Genomic DNA, 14,619 nt, shown 5'->3' with positions numbered 1-14,619 from the left:
ATACAATGAATAGCACGAGATGCCTATCTCCTATCAAGGCGGATTCAGAAGAGTAGTCATTGTTGAATTGGATCTCGGCAAATAATCACGGTGAAGGAGCTGTCTAAGAAAGATGTTTCACTGTGGGAGGCCTTGGGCTTCTCCAAAGAACCTGCCATCATTCAGAACTCAAACAGTGGATTGTGGGTTGTTTGCTTGTCCTTGAGTCTTATTGCAACATATTTGAGTAACAATATATATTCTTTTAATTATATTTAATATTAATATATTTCATAAGTCAATAATATACCATACTATAATATTCGTATATCATATTACCTAGTAATATAAAATACTTAATATATTTTAAATAAATGTAAAATAGGCAAAGTGATGTCCTGCTACATGGGGGTCCTGAGAAGTAATTCCCACAACGAAGATAATGATAAGAATGTTTAATGTTTTTCACATTTGTGTGCGTTATGTTGAAAATACCGAAGATCAACAATCATAACAAGCAGGCACTGACACTGCAGTATCACTGTCTTAGGTTTTCTGTCCCAGAGATAGCGACACCATGAAGGGATACATACATCCTGATCACAATCCATCACTGAGAGAAAACAAGGCAGGAACTGGAGAAGAGCTAGAGAAGCGGGCAAGAAGCTGGAGGCAGGAGCTAAAGCAGACTTGCTCCCTGTGACTCTTTTAAGTCTGCTTTCTTATACCACCAAGGACCACCTGTCCGGGGGGTGGCACCTCCCACAGTGGAGTGGGCCTTCCCACATCAGTCACTAAGCAAGTCTATCTTACAAGCTTGACCGCATGCAATCTGAAGGAGGCATTTTCTCATTTGAGGTTCCTCTCCCCAGATAACTCTAGCTTGTGTCAAGTTGTCAAAAACCCAACTAGGACACTAACTGTAGTCCCTGTGCTGTATACCAGGTCCCCAGAACTTTCTCATCTCATGAAATTGGACCCTTGTCTTCCCATTTCCTCCACCCCTGGCAAGCACTATCCTACTCTGTTTCTATGAGCTCAGCCTTGTAGGGTTCCATTTCTCTTTCTATGCCAGGCTTACTTCGCTTGGCACGACGTGCTCTAGAAATATTAAAACCTGAGCAGAGAAACAGAACGCACATTTTTCAAAAGACACACAAATGGCCCTTGGGCCAACATCCCTTCATAAGGGAAATGCAAATCAAACTACAGTAAGATATCATTTCAGGTCAGTTAGTGTCGCTTCTGTCTCCAACCAGCAGAAAAGAGCGATGACACAGTGTTCTTCTCAATACAGTTTATTCAGGAACCTTTCAACATGCAAGCAGGAATCTCTCTCAACATGCAAGCAGGAATCTCTTCTCAACATGCAAGCAGGAATCTCTTCTAACATGCAAGCAGGACTCTCTCTTAGCCCCCAATCGCAATCCTTTATATAACCCCTCAACCACGTCCTCGTAATCTCAGTTCATTGGCCTTCGTCAAATGGCCTGATCTTGCATCATGGTGCGCCTGCACAGCTCTCATGATGGACGTGGCTTATTTTCGGGTGTATGAGGAAGTCAGGTGCAAGTCATAAGACTTGGCTGCAGTCCTGGGCGCCATCTTGGGACTACCACCACACCCGCTCCCCACAGGTTAGCATGGCAACCGTAAAAAGCACAAAACATGCTATGTATTGGTGAGGATGTTGAAAAAAAGAGAACCTCTGTATACTGTCTGGAGAATGTAAATGGGCCCAACCATTATGGAAAACAGTATGGTGGTTCCTCGGGGAGAGAGAGGAGGCAGGGGTGGGAATAGGAGAAAAGAAAACCAGTGCTACCATGTGGTCCTGGCAATCCCACTTCTGGGTTAGCATTATTGTGATGGAACACCAAAAAGCAACTTGGGAAGGAAAGGGTTTATTTGGCTTATATTGCCACACCATTGTTCACCATCGAAGGAAGTCAGGACAGAAACTCAAATAGCGCAGGAACCTAGAGGCAGGAGCTGATGCAGAGGCCATGGAGGGGTGTTTCTTACTGGCTTGCTCTCTATGGCTTGATCATCCTGCTTTCTCACAGAACCTAGGACTATCAGCCCAGGGATGGCACCCCTAAAATGGGCTGGGTCCTCCCACTATCAGTCACCAATTGAGAAAATGTTTTACAGGCTTGCCTACAGCTGGATATATTTTTTAAAGATTTATTTACTCACTGTATATGAGTACACACTGTAGCTGTATAGTGGTGAGCCTTCATCTGGTTTTTGGGAATTGAATTTTGGACCTCTGCTCGCTCCAGTCAACCCAGGTCAACTCTGCTCACTCCAACCCAAAGATTTATTATTATAAATAAGTACACTGTAGCTGTCTTCAGACTCACCAGAAGAGGGTGTCAGATCTCATTACAGGTGTTTATGAGCCACCGTGTTGTTGCTGGAATTTGAACTCAGGACCTTCGGAAGAGCAGTCAGTGCTATTACCCACTGAGCCATCTCACCAGCCTATACAGCTGGATATTGTGGGGTGATTTTCTCATTTGAGCTTGCCCTTCTCTCAGATGACTATAGCTTGTGTCAAGTTGACATAACATAAAACGATCCAGCACAGGCTAAATTACCCCAAAGAATGAAGCCAGCATTCTGAAGTAGTATCGAAACCAGCATATTCATGGCAGTATTGTGCACAACAGCCAAGATATAGATATACCCCATCAATAGATGAATGGATAAAGAAAGTATGAGATGCACATAGGCATACTGTAATGTAATTCAGCCTTTTTAAAAGGTGGCCATCATGCCATTTGCAAAATGATGAATAAGCCTGGAGGGGATTTTGCAAAGTGAAATAAGCAAAACTTCTGTCTTTAAATGTTTAACATAAGTACTCAATGCTCCCTGTGTCTATAGGCCATCCCCCCAATAAGCTGCCATACATATGTTGCATGTAATTTTATAATCACACTCAATCCTTGCCTGGTGCTGTGGTCTGTGCTATGCTCCAAGATCAGCTACTCCCAGGACTTACATGGCATTCCTTACATGGGGTGTTCCTCTCCCCAAAGCCTGACCAACAAGCCACCTCTCAATCTCGTCCCCTCCTCTTCCTCCTGGGACCCGGAAATCCCACCTCTTTTTTTTTTTTTTTTTTTGGCCCAGTGATTGACTTCCACCATCTTTATTGACATAATCACGAACTGATTAGCAAAATGACTCCTCCACCTACATATACACCTGTGCTTTGCAGGATTAGAGAACCTACCATAAGGCTTTGCTGGTCCGGACATCAGGATCCCTTGTAAGCTAGTTGGAAATGAAGAATCCTAGCTCACTCCAAACCTGAAAGTGGGATCATTTTAACCTGCTCTCTGGGCAGTTTTATGCACATCAAAGTCTGAGAAGAATTGTGCTACACCTGTGTCCTTGTCTGTGGAATACAATTACCTGGTACTCCATACATGTTTAAGCTGAATTAAGGTTGATTTCAAAAGTGTTGTCTTTTGTACTGTGATAAAAGCAAAAAACAAACAAACAAAACAAACCAGCCACATCTGCAACTGGCTATAGTTATTTCTAATCTCTCTCTTTTAGGACATGTTCCCAATGGTCTCAAATGCCATCCTGACCAGGAGCACCTGATTTATCCCCTGGGTTGCACTGTCCTCATCCAGGCAATAAATACTAATGAGCAGAATTTCCTACATGGCCATGGTAACAACGTCTCCTGTGTGACCATCTCCAAGGAAGGAGATTATATTGCCTCTGGACAAGTCACATTCATGGGTTTCAAGGTAAATAAAATGGAAACCATTGACTGGGGGTTTACTTAGAGGTGTCTCCCTGGAAGAGTTCCCTGACTTCAGGCTCCTGGCTCAGTGTTCTCAGATGTCTTCCCTTCGTCCTGTGCCTCCTCTAGGTTTCAGCCCATCAAGCTGCTTCTGAAAGACTCTGGCATCTTTGCACCAGTTGCCGCAGCTGTGATTGCAAATGCTGAGCTTAAATCTGCTTCTATCTTGTTGCTGTCTGTCATGTTTATACCACGTGGTCTAATAGAGGGAAGGTGCATCATTGAGTATTTCTCACCAGGAGAGGTAGCCATCCCTTCAGCTTCCACTAAAGCCTGTCTAGGATCTGACAGTGTATTCTTGCCCCTTAGGCAGACATCATTCTGTGGGACTTTAAGAAGAGGGAGCTGATCGCTCGGCTGTCACTTCACAAGGGCAAAATCGAAGCCTTGGCCTTTTCGCCCAATGATTTGTACTTGGTTTCACTTGGTGGCCCAGATGATGGAAGGTAACAAATTCTTACATAACTTCTTTGTTTCTTTCTTCTCTTCTTCCCCCTCCCCATCCCATCCCATCCCATCCCCCTCCTCTTCCTCCTTCTTGGAAAGCCTTCTTCTTCTCTTTCTCCTCCTTTTCATTCTCCTCCTCCTCTTCCTCCTCCTTCTCCCTCTTCTTCTCCTTCTCCTTTCTTTCTTTCTTTCTTTCTTTCTTTCTTTCTTTCTTTCTTTCTTTCTTTCTTTCTTTCTTTCCTTCCTTCTTTCTTTCTTTCTTTCTTTCTTTCTTTCTTTCTTTCTTTCTTTCTTCTTCTCCTTCTCCTTCTTCTTCTCCTCCTCCTCCTTCTTCCTCCTCCTTCTTCCTCTTCTTCTTCTTCCTCCTCCTCCTTCTTCTTCATAAGTTGTTGAATTTTCTGTTTGTTTGTTTGTTCATTTTGTTAAAAAGATCCAATTTCTCTGTGTAGCCCTGACTGTTCCGGAATTCACTCTGTAGACTAGGCTGGCCTCAGACACAGAAATCCACCTGCCACCACCCAGCTACTTACATGTCTTCTACCAGGTGTTACAGACATCAAGGGTCCTCTCTTGATCTGCGCACATCTGAGTGTGCTGCTATATATGAAAAGGCCATTGGAAAAAAGTAGCTTAGAAGAGTGACCATTAGCTCTGAGACCACATGAACATTACCTGGCTGTCTCCCTGCTGCCAAGGCCCAGCTACAGACAGTCTGATTTGATCGATCTGGGCTCTAGGAGTCATGGACGATACTGTGTGGGCCTATATTCAAAGACTGTTGCTGTCAAAGACATCATGACCTCAAGCATATAGTCACTATCAAAGATGAAGGTGCTTTGAGTACATAGTGTGTGACAAGTGTGTGCTGAGAACTTTAGCTGCAATAGCTCATTTGACCTTCATCTGCCCTTTAGAACGGAAGCAGCAGTGCCCAGTGACAGCTGAACAACTGAAGTCAGTAGTTGTAAGTGGCAGCACTGGGACACAGAGTGTTGACTCCAGAGGGGATATTTTTACCCTGCCACACAAGTGGTCTTTGCCCTTTGATGAACTTAGTAATGTTTGACAGAGGACATACATGAAGTAAAACTGGAAAAATACATGTACACACCTAAAAGCATCATTTTCTAGCCAGCCTATGATTTGTGTAGAATCCACCAGGTGTATTTCCATAGAATATCTTGGCCCTCCCCAGGTCCTCTGTCGGTCTGCCTACATCTGAGTGTGTTGTTATGTGTGAAAAGGCCATGAGAAAAAAAAAAAAAAAAAAACAATGGCTCAACTCTAGCTATGCATGGATACATCGAAATACTTTTCCATATATCATAGTTTCCTTATCTGAGAGTCACAAGTGTACAATGATACATAGTTCCATGTCCTCTCAATGCACAGAAATTTGCCATCGTTTTCATGATTTTTGCTACTTTAATAATCTTTTGTGAGTGTTCCCACCATCTCTGGGCTCATCTTCATTTTGACTGTTTTCTCATAAGAAACATAAATTTTTTGTGGGTGTTTGTTACCTCTGTTAAATGCAGCTGTTCTCAGTCATGTGTGCATACTTGGAGAGATTTTATAAGTCCCAGTGCCTGAGGTCCGGGCATGGAGAGTCCTGGAGACTGGCCACTAAGTCACCTTACCTCCACTCTCTGCTAGGAGCCTTGTCTGGGAAAAACTCTCACCTCTGGAAAGCTTGCTAATCCCTTGTCACTTTGACATTCATTTTAGACTATCTAAAATTTGCTTCCATAAAGTTAGTGTTTGAGGAACCCAATGGTTAAACTTTTGCTGGGCCAAGAAAATGCAATATGACCGTTTTGGGTTGGTCACTGTGGTGAGGAAGGCAGGGTTCTGACAGCTAGCTTCAGACAGTTGGTCTAATTTTGAAGCTGCGGCAGGGGTCCAGTCCACCCAATCCTCCTGGTTTATGGGTAGAGGGAAGATGAAAACTACAGTAGATAGTGGTGAACATTCTATGGTTTGCCTTTCTGCATACAAATTTCAAAGTAAATTAATAAACTAATAAATGTATTCATTTTTATATCAATATTATCACACTCTTTTGTTGCAATGCAGCTCTTAGTTACTTTTCTATTGCTGTGATAAAGTACCTTGGTCAAGGCAACTTATAAAGGAACGTGTTTAATTTGGTGTGTACAGTTTTAGAGGGTAAGAGTCCATGACCATCATGGCAGGAAGTATGGCAGCCAGCAGACCGGGCATGGCATTGGAGCAGTAGCTAAGAATTCACCTCTTAAGACATAAACACAGGGCTAAGAGAGAAACTGGGAATGGTTTGAGTCTTTTGAAAGGCTGTCCTTAGTGACACACCTCCTCTAATAAGGCCACACCTCCAAATCCTTCCAAAACAGTTCCACCAACCCGGGGCGGGGGGCAGTATTCAAATATAGGAGCCTATGGGAGCCATCTTCATCCAGACCACCATGAATTCTCGTTCAGAACATCTATGTGTATCCATTCTTTGCAATGGCTGTGGAATTATACCACGTGTGTCACAAATTCAGACTGGTGAACTACTCCCTATGCTGGCATGCTCCATTTATTTAAACAATTTACACTTAATTCTAAACAAATTAAAGCTACATTTGGCTAAGATTCAAAAGAAACTGTGTTGTCCTACAATGCAAAAAGGATTGACAATTCAAAACTGTCTCATCCCCTCACTATAAAGGGTTCTTCTATTGGCTGAAGACTCTTGAGTGATGTCATTTATTAACTGTTTTTAGTTAGGTAATGAAAAAATGGGTTTCATTCCCTAATTTAAAAAAACGTAGCCGGGCGTGGTGGCGCACGCCTTTAATCCCAGCACTCGGGAGGCAGAGGCAGGTGGATTTCTGAGTTTGAGGCCAGCCTGGTCTACAAAGTGAGTTCCAGGACAACCAGGGCTATACAGAGAACCCTGTCTCAAAAAACCAAAAAAAAAAAAAAAAAATGCTGAGGGTTGAACCCAGGGTCTAGAATATGGTAAGAGCACGTTCTAGCACTCACCTACACCTCCAGCTCCTATGACCACTTTCAAAGCATTATTGATTATATAATTATGAGTAATTCATACTGATATATATGTATGCATATGCATATACATATGCATATACACATACACACAAAGCTTTTGTGTGGAAATATATTTGTGTTTCTTTGAAGTACGAAGCATTCGGGCTTTGTTTTGCTTAAGAGGGGATCCATGTAGCCCAGGCTGGCCTCAAATTTGGTATATAGCCAATGTGGATGATCTTGAATTCCTAGGACCTGTGTCAGCCTCTCAAGGCCTAGAATTAAAGAAGGAGGCAACTACAGCCCCAAGGAAAATGTTTACATGAGACGGAGGCTTGCAAGCTTTGATGCCTGCATGTCTGAAAAGCCGCGATGGATGGGTTCCCTGGCTTCCAGCCCCAGAATCCTTTTCCTTCAAAGCCTTTAAAGCATCCCATGTTAGTCTTCTAGTAAAGCAGTGGGATTGATTGAGCAGATGCTTGGGAGTGACTGGGAGGGGGGATGGAGGTGTGAGGGTGGGGATGTACTTATATAAAATAAAAAGATTTATCTGTTTATTTTATATAAGTACACTAGATGTTTACAGCCACACCAGAAGAGGGCATCAGATCCCTTTACAGATGGTTGTGAGCCACTATGTGGTTGCTGGGAATTGCTCAGGACCTCTGAAGAGCAGTCAGTGTTCTTAACCACTGAGCCATCTCTCCAGCCTCCACTAGTAACATTTCATTTTGTTCTTTTTCTTCCTAGAACCAGGAAACTAGTTGTTACCTTTGAAGGTCTGATTTCCCCTATTGGTGTCTTCCCCTTCTTGTTTGGCAGTGTGGTGGTTTGGAGCATAGCCAAGAGAGATGCCATTTGTGGCAGCCCCGCGGCAGGCCTCAATGTCGGCAATGCCACCAGCGTGGTCTTCTCTAGGTGCCGAGATGAGATGTTTGTCACTGCTGGAAAGTAAGTCTGCACAGAGAGAAGGTCGGTCAGACTCATAGATGACCCACGTCACCCGCACAGAAAACACACTTGCGATGCCAGGGGGTGGGGAGAGGGAGGAATATGTCTTGAGCACTGAACGAACCCCTCGCTTTGTAATTTTTGTAAGTACTGAAACATCCTTTCAGCTGGATGCGTTGTTTGTTTGTTTTTTTGGTTTTTTTTTTTTTTTTTTAGAATGTTTCTTTGAAAAATGTCGTTGAGGAAAGATTATGCTGAATGGCTAAACTCCTCCTTAAAAAATATTTTATTACATTTATCTACATATTGTGCGCATCTGTCCATGCACGCACCACAGTAAGCATATGGAGATCAAAGGACAACTTTCTAGAGTCGGTTCTTCACTTCCATCACGTAGGTAGGTCCTGAGGATTGAACCCAGGCTTGGCAGCAAGCTCCTTTACCCATGGAGCCACCTCACCAGTCCTGAACCTCCCTTAGGATTCTTCTTGTCATTGAAAAGACATGCTTTCCGATCCGCGCCAGCCAAATCATTTGCACAACTACATGGATTCGCTTTCCCGTTGGTATTTCTTACCACCTGCTCTTGATTTAGGTCTCATGTGGTGCTATTTTGCAAAAGAACCATGCCAGGATACTTCAAACGTTTAAGCTATTAGCCACAGGACATGACTTGGGTAGGGCCAGCTTCGGCCAGCTTCTGGTGAGCGACTTGAACATCTGAGCAGAACCTGCATCGATCTGTGCCACAGCATACATTAATTTAGAAACTGGCAATCAGAGCCCTGCTTGGTGTCCTGAAGGGAAGGTGAAACAGACATAAAAGTGTCCTTTCCCACATCTCTCACAGACTTAAGGGGGAAGAAATGGTAAACTGTAAGGCAGAAAGATAAGTTCAGCGAAAATATCTTTGCAATTTCTCTGTCATCTCTCACCCATGAAAGGTACAGACTGTTCGTTCCTTCCCCAGCCAGAGAGAGGAATGTGTGCTGCTCTGCCTCTGTAATGTCTCCAGTCCTCACCTTGGAACACACACACACTGCATTTATTCCATGGGTGAGTGAGGGAGGACTCACAGAGAGGCAGGAAATTCCTTGGCAGCCACGAGAGCCCTCCCCTGTCAGGCAGATCAGATCTGGACCCTACCCTGCTCTTTCTGCCCAGACTGAAGTTCTTCAGTCCCTGCCCCCACTGCCCTCCATTCTGGTCCCCAGAGCAGCTTGACTCTCTGTTTTGTTGGATCTGGGTTCTTTGGTTTCTTAGCAGCTGAAGGCATCAATCTGTTCTAATGTCTGTGGGCAATGCTTCTGCAAAGTCAAGCTGGAAGTTTTATAGGAAACAATCTTTTTGGTTCATCTGTATTCCAAGCTGGCTTCGATTTCTTGTTGATACCAGTACTGGAAATGTCCACGTTCTCACGTAAGATTTCTGTTGTGATGCCAAAGTACCTGCCTTTTCCATCAGAGTCATGGTTTGTGTACCCCATTATATATTATTCCATATGTCCCCTGAGACAGCCCACGCATTCCTGTTTTGGCATTCACATGATACCTATCAGTCTGGCCATGGGCCAGTATGTGTGCAAGAGCAATCTATCTCCCCTCCCCCGCCCCCTCTCTACACTTTGAAAAATATATTTAAATATTCCTTGAGCATTTACTATGTCTACAATTCTGTAAGCTAAATAATAATAATAATAATAATAAGGTTGGAAAATTCTAATTAACACTTTTCTCATTTGAGATGTTGGCAGAACTCTTTGTAGTGTTTTCTCGTTTTAAAATAATACTTTTACTAAATCTCTGAGAAGTCCACACAACATATTTTGATCATATTCACCTTGGCATTACAATTATTATTATAGAATTGTTAACTCAGATGAACTCAACATATAGTAGTGCAGCACCAGCCATATATTAAGTGCTGCATTAATTACTAACTTGAACTTTTACTCATTTAATCTCACGTCTCTTTCCTTGGAGACAGGAATTCTCCAAACTAAGACATCCTCCATTAAACAAGGCGCATGTCTGTAATCCCAGCATTTGGGAAGCAGAGGCAGGAGTCTTATGGCCAGCCTTAGTTACACAGTGAGTTATGAGGCCAGCCTGGGCTACATGAGATCTTGCCTCTGAAAGAAAGAAAAAAAAAAAAGAGATATCACCACCAAATTTCTCCTAACTGAGATTCGGTGTCATGAACAAACATCTTCCGCTTGCCCTCTCCCACCCAAGCCTCTGGTACATTCCATTTAGATTCCACAAGAGTGAGATCAGGCAATATTTGTCTTTCTGTGATGGGCTTATTCTAGCTAGCTTGGTCTTCTCCAGATGTTCACCTTTCTTAAGGGCCAACAGTTTTCCTTTGTATATATGCACACTCATCATCCACTCGTCGATCGATGGGCACTCAGTGTGATGGTGACTACAGTCCAGAGCAATATTCGGACACAGCCTATGTTAAATAACACTGAATGTAAAAATCCAATGGGCGTGGATTTCAAGTGTTCTTACTAGGAAGAGATAAATAAGGTAACACACATGCTTAGCAGTTTAATTTAACCTTTCCACAGTGTGTTTATGCATTAAAACCTCATGCTGTATATCGTAAGTATATGTAACTTCACTTAATAATAAGAGGACTTGTCTGAATATTAAGAACCCTGGTTTGTTCTACATTTTTTGCATGACTAATTTGTTAATTTATCTTTGAGACAGGGTCACATTTATGTAGCCCTAGCTGTCCTGGAACTTACTATGTAGACCAGGCTGACCTCAGACTCAGAGATCTGCCTGCCTCAGTGTCCTACATGCTAAGAGTCAAGGATGCACCACGCCTGGGTTGTTTGCTTGATTATTGTCTTAGTCAAGGTTTCTATTCCTGCACAAACATCATGACCAAGAAGCAGTTGGGGAGGAAAAGGTTTATTCAGCTTACACTTCCACACAGCTGTTCATCACCAAAGGAAGTCAGGACTGGAACTCAAGCAGGTCAGGAAGCAGGAGCTGATGCAGAGGCCATGGAGGGATGTTCTTTACTGGCTTGCCTCCCCTGGTTTGCTCAGCCTACTCTCTTATAGAACCCAAGACTACCAGCCCAGGGATGGTCCCACCCACAAGGGGCCTTTCCCCCTTGATCACTAATTGAGAAAATGCCTTATAGTTGGATCTCATGGAGGCATTTCCTCAACTGAAGCTCCTTTCTCTGTGATAACTCCAGCTGTGTCAAGTTGACACAAAAATAGCCAGTACAATTATATACCTGCTTTTCTCAGTACAGTGGGAAGAGTGTACACTTCAATGCATGACAGAGCAGGGGTATGAGTCCTGTTCTGCTGTGTACAAGCTCTGTCTGCATCGTCCCACCTGCAGAGGCGGGGAGCGTACAACCTACCTCTTAGGGTTGCTGTGAGGCTGAGTGGGAAATTCTCAAGTTGTACAGTGGGCTCAAAAAGTAAAAATCCTCAGAAATATTTCTCCCTCTTCCTGTCAGCTTCTCCTTCAAGAGGGGGTGAGGTGGGGTGGGGTGGGGTGGAAATACCCTAAAAGATGTGAAGCAGTATTTAAAAGGGTATCCATTTGACTGTGATTTTTTCTTTGTAGTGGGACAATTCGAGTGTGGGAACTGGATCTTCCAAATAGAAAAATCTGGCCAACCGAGTGCCAAACAGGACAGATGAAAAGGATAGTCTTGAGTACTGGAGTAAGTACCGCCTCAACTGTTGCTACACTGACTCCTAGTGCAAGTGCCTGCAGCAGCAGCAGCAGCCTGAGCAGGGGTGTGTGTGCACTGGGCCAGGCTAGGGAGGAGGGATAGACCGGTGGTGGGATGCTGGTGAGGAGGCATAGCTCAGAGGGAGCACACAGCTGGGAAGGAGCTATGCAAGTGCTAAGAGGTCCCATTTCACTGGCACCTTCGCCATTCATTACCAAACATCCAAAGCCTGACCTGGAGGGAAGCAGTGTGGCCAGGTGACACTGAAGATCATGCTGCAGCTCCATCTGCCACCATGGCTATTCCTTTCTTTGGAAATAAAGTGTCTGATAGGGAAATGCACTGTTGAAATGCAGACCCTTCCACAAATCGATGTTATTAATATGGTTGAATACGGAATCATAATTCATTCATAGAACTCTCTGCTCCATTCCTTGATTTATTCTTCCTCTTTTAATGCATAGTCCCTTTTATGAACGTAGCCTTTGGAGACTGAAATAAAGCAACTGTGTGTCCCCATAGAGGAAGCACATCTTTATCCTAAGAGCCCTTTGGAGGTGACTCAGCAGCTGGCACTGGTCATGTGTGTGTTAGCATCAGACCCAAATGAATGTCAAGTAAAATTCACCCTCCAGCTGCGGGTGGCCCTGACTCTGCTGCACTCAGAGCTGGGCTGACCTGTCCTTACATCTCGAGAGACCGGTGTTACCATGAGCTTCTTTGTCAGAGGTTATGGAATTCCATCTCCTTCCTGACTGGGGCTTCCTAGACTCCTGGGGAGACTCGAGTCTTCAGGTTTCTGTTTCTGATCTCCTAGATGGCCGACGATGACAGCTTCTTCTACCTTGGCACCACAACCGGGGATATTCTCAAAATGAACCCCAAGACTAAACTGCTGGCAGATACTGGGCCTGTGAAGGACAAATTCAGCTTGGTGAGTAGACACCATCAAGGCATGATCCAATCCTCCCTGTCATGTTCTTCTGCACAGAGTTTTGTTAAGGAAAAAAATCTGTTAGGGGTGGGGGGTGGGGAGTGTGCAAATTAGCAATGGATCCAAAGCCACACACCCCAGTCAGCTTGGCCACCCTGCACTGGCCAGTTCTCCAGGCCCTACTCTCTGGTTCCCTTCAGGGCAAGACGGGATCTGTTTCTTCATGATCTGAAACTATATTGGTTCTAACGCAGTTGCCATCTATGAGAGAGGTGTATGTTTTGATCTGTAAGTGTGTGTTTTGTGGTATGTATGTGTGAGTGTGTATCTGAGTGTGTGTGAGAGTGTGTATGTATCCATGTGTGTCTGTGTGTGAGTATGTGTATGTGTGAGTGTGTACATTTATGTGTATGTATGTGTGTGTCTGTGTGTTTATGTAAGAGTGCACATCTGTGTGTGAATATGTGTATATATAAGTATGTATATGTGTTAGTGTGTGTTTGAGTGTGAGTATGTGTATGTATGTGTATGTGAGTATGTGTGTGCATGTATGTGTGTGAATGTGTGTGAATGTGTCTGTGTGAGCCCGTGTGTGTATGTGTATCTCAACTCTAATAACTAGATCTTAGATTTTAGCCTCTGTGGTGCTGCTATAAGTCATTCATGAGACCAAAAAAAAAAAAAAATCATTGAACATGTATAGTTGCAGAGTTCCCAAAGGCTCTTACCAAAACCCCAGTAAGAAATGCTAACTTTTAGACAAAAATAAAAGATTCACTTCTGAATGATGACTTTATACAACGACAGCTATCTGTAACGTGCCCAGAAAGTTCCGAGGGCTGCTCTCACTAGACTTGGAATTGGGAAGTTTGTGTGCTAAGTCCACACCTGCCCTCTCATTTCTGATATCAGAACAGATGGTGCCTATGGGAGCACATCTACTTTCCCACTTAACACACATTCTCAAGAAACTGAAATACTATGCAGTCCTCTTGAGAAAATGTCAGTTTCCTTAATCATATCATCATCTTATATTCAAGCTTTTAAAGAAGTACAGGAAAACAAACAAACAAACAAACAAACAAACAAACAAAAAAAAAAACGGGAAGAAGCCTGATACAGATAGTACAGATAGAGGAGTATTTAGAAATAATCAAAGCGTGGCCTAGACCAAAGGTTTTCCAAATTATTTCAGGGAGATAGATTCTAATACTAAGCAGATAAAAACAAGGCCAATCAGAGGAAAGGGAGACATAGCCTAGAGCCCTGCCAGCTCCAAAGCCTGCTAGGTCTCCAAAGGCTATCTGAAGACACTATTTGAAAACTACTGATAGGCATGGTTTCTTTGTGTTTGTTTTGTTTTTAATGCCTGAACAGTACTTGGGAGCTAAGCCTCTACTAAGCAGATGCTGGCTGCAGTAGAGCCCCTCAAACCTTGGCATTTTAAGCCTCCTCCCAGTTCTTGCATGGCTGCTCATTTCAGGGCCATTGGTTAACCCTACAAAGCAGGGGTTCAAGCTGAGCCTTCATGTGGTCAGAAAGCAAAGATCTCTTGAGGGATGAAAGCAAAAGAGGTGGTAGTGAAGATGCCTTGTTGGAAAATCAAAAGTTACTCATTTTGAAACTCTCCTTAAATAGCCAGTGTGGTAGCACACACCTTTAATCCCAGCACTCGGGAGGCAGAGGCAGGCGGATTTCTGAGTTCAAGGCCAGCCTGGTCTACAAAGTGAGTTCCAGGACAGCCAGGGCT

General features: G+C 43.6%; 1 protein-coding gene across 1 annotated transcript in view; it reads left to right on the top strand.

The window, feature by feature from the left end:
• The window catches only part of Cfap52 (cilia and flagella associated protein 52), a 42,036-nt gene that overhangs the window by 8,517 nt on the left and 18,900 nt on the right, over nt 1-14,619 (top strand). The window contains exons 2-6 of the mRNA XM_021176819.1: nt 3,553-3,752; nt 4,118-4,254; nt 8,093-8,221; nt 11,824-11,923; nt 12,753-12,869. Of these exons, the coding sequence (XP_021032478.1) occupies nt 3,553-3,752; nt 4,118-4,254; nt 8,093-8,221; nt 11,824-11,923; nt 12,753-12,869 (683 nt within the window). The remainder of the gene's footprint in view (nt 1-3,552; nt 3,753-4,117; nt 4,255-8,092; nt 8,222-11,823; nt 11,924-12,752; nt 12,870-14,619) is intronic.

The sequence above is a fragment of the Mus caroli genome, chromosome 11 (assembly GCF_900094665.2).
Source record: "Mus caroli chromosome 11, CAROLI_EIJ_v1.1, whole genome shotgun sequence".
NCBI lineage: Eukaryota > Metazoa > Chordata > Mammalia > Rodentia > Muridae > Mus > Mus caroli.
Note: the sequence above shows the minus strand (reverse complement) of the source record. Positions and strands in the feature narration are given on the sequence as shown.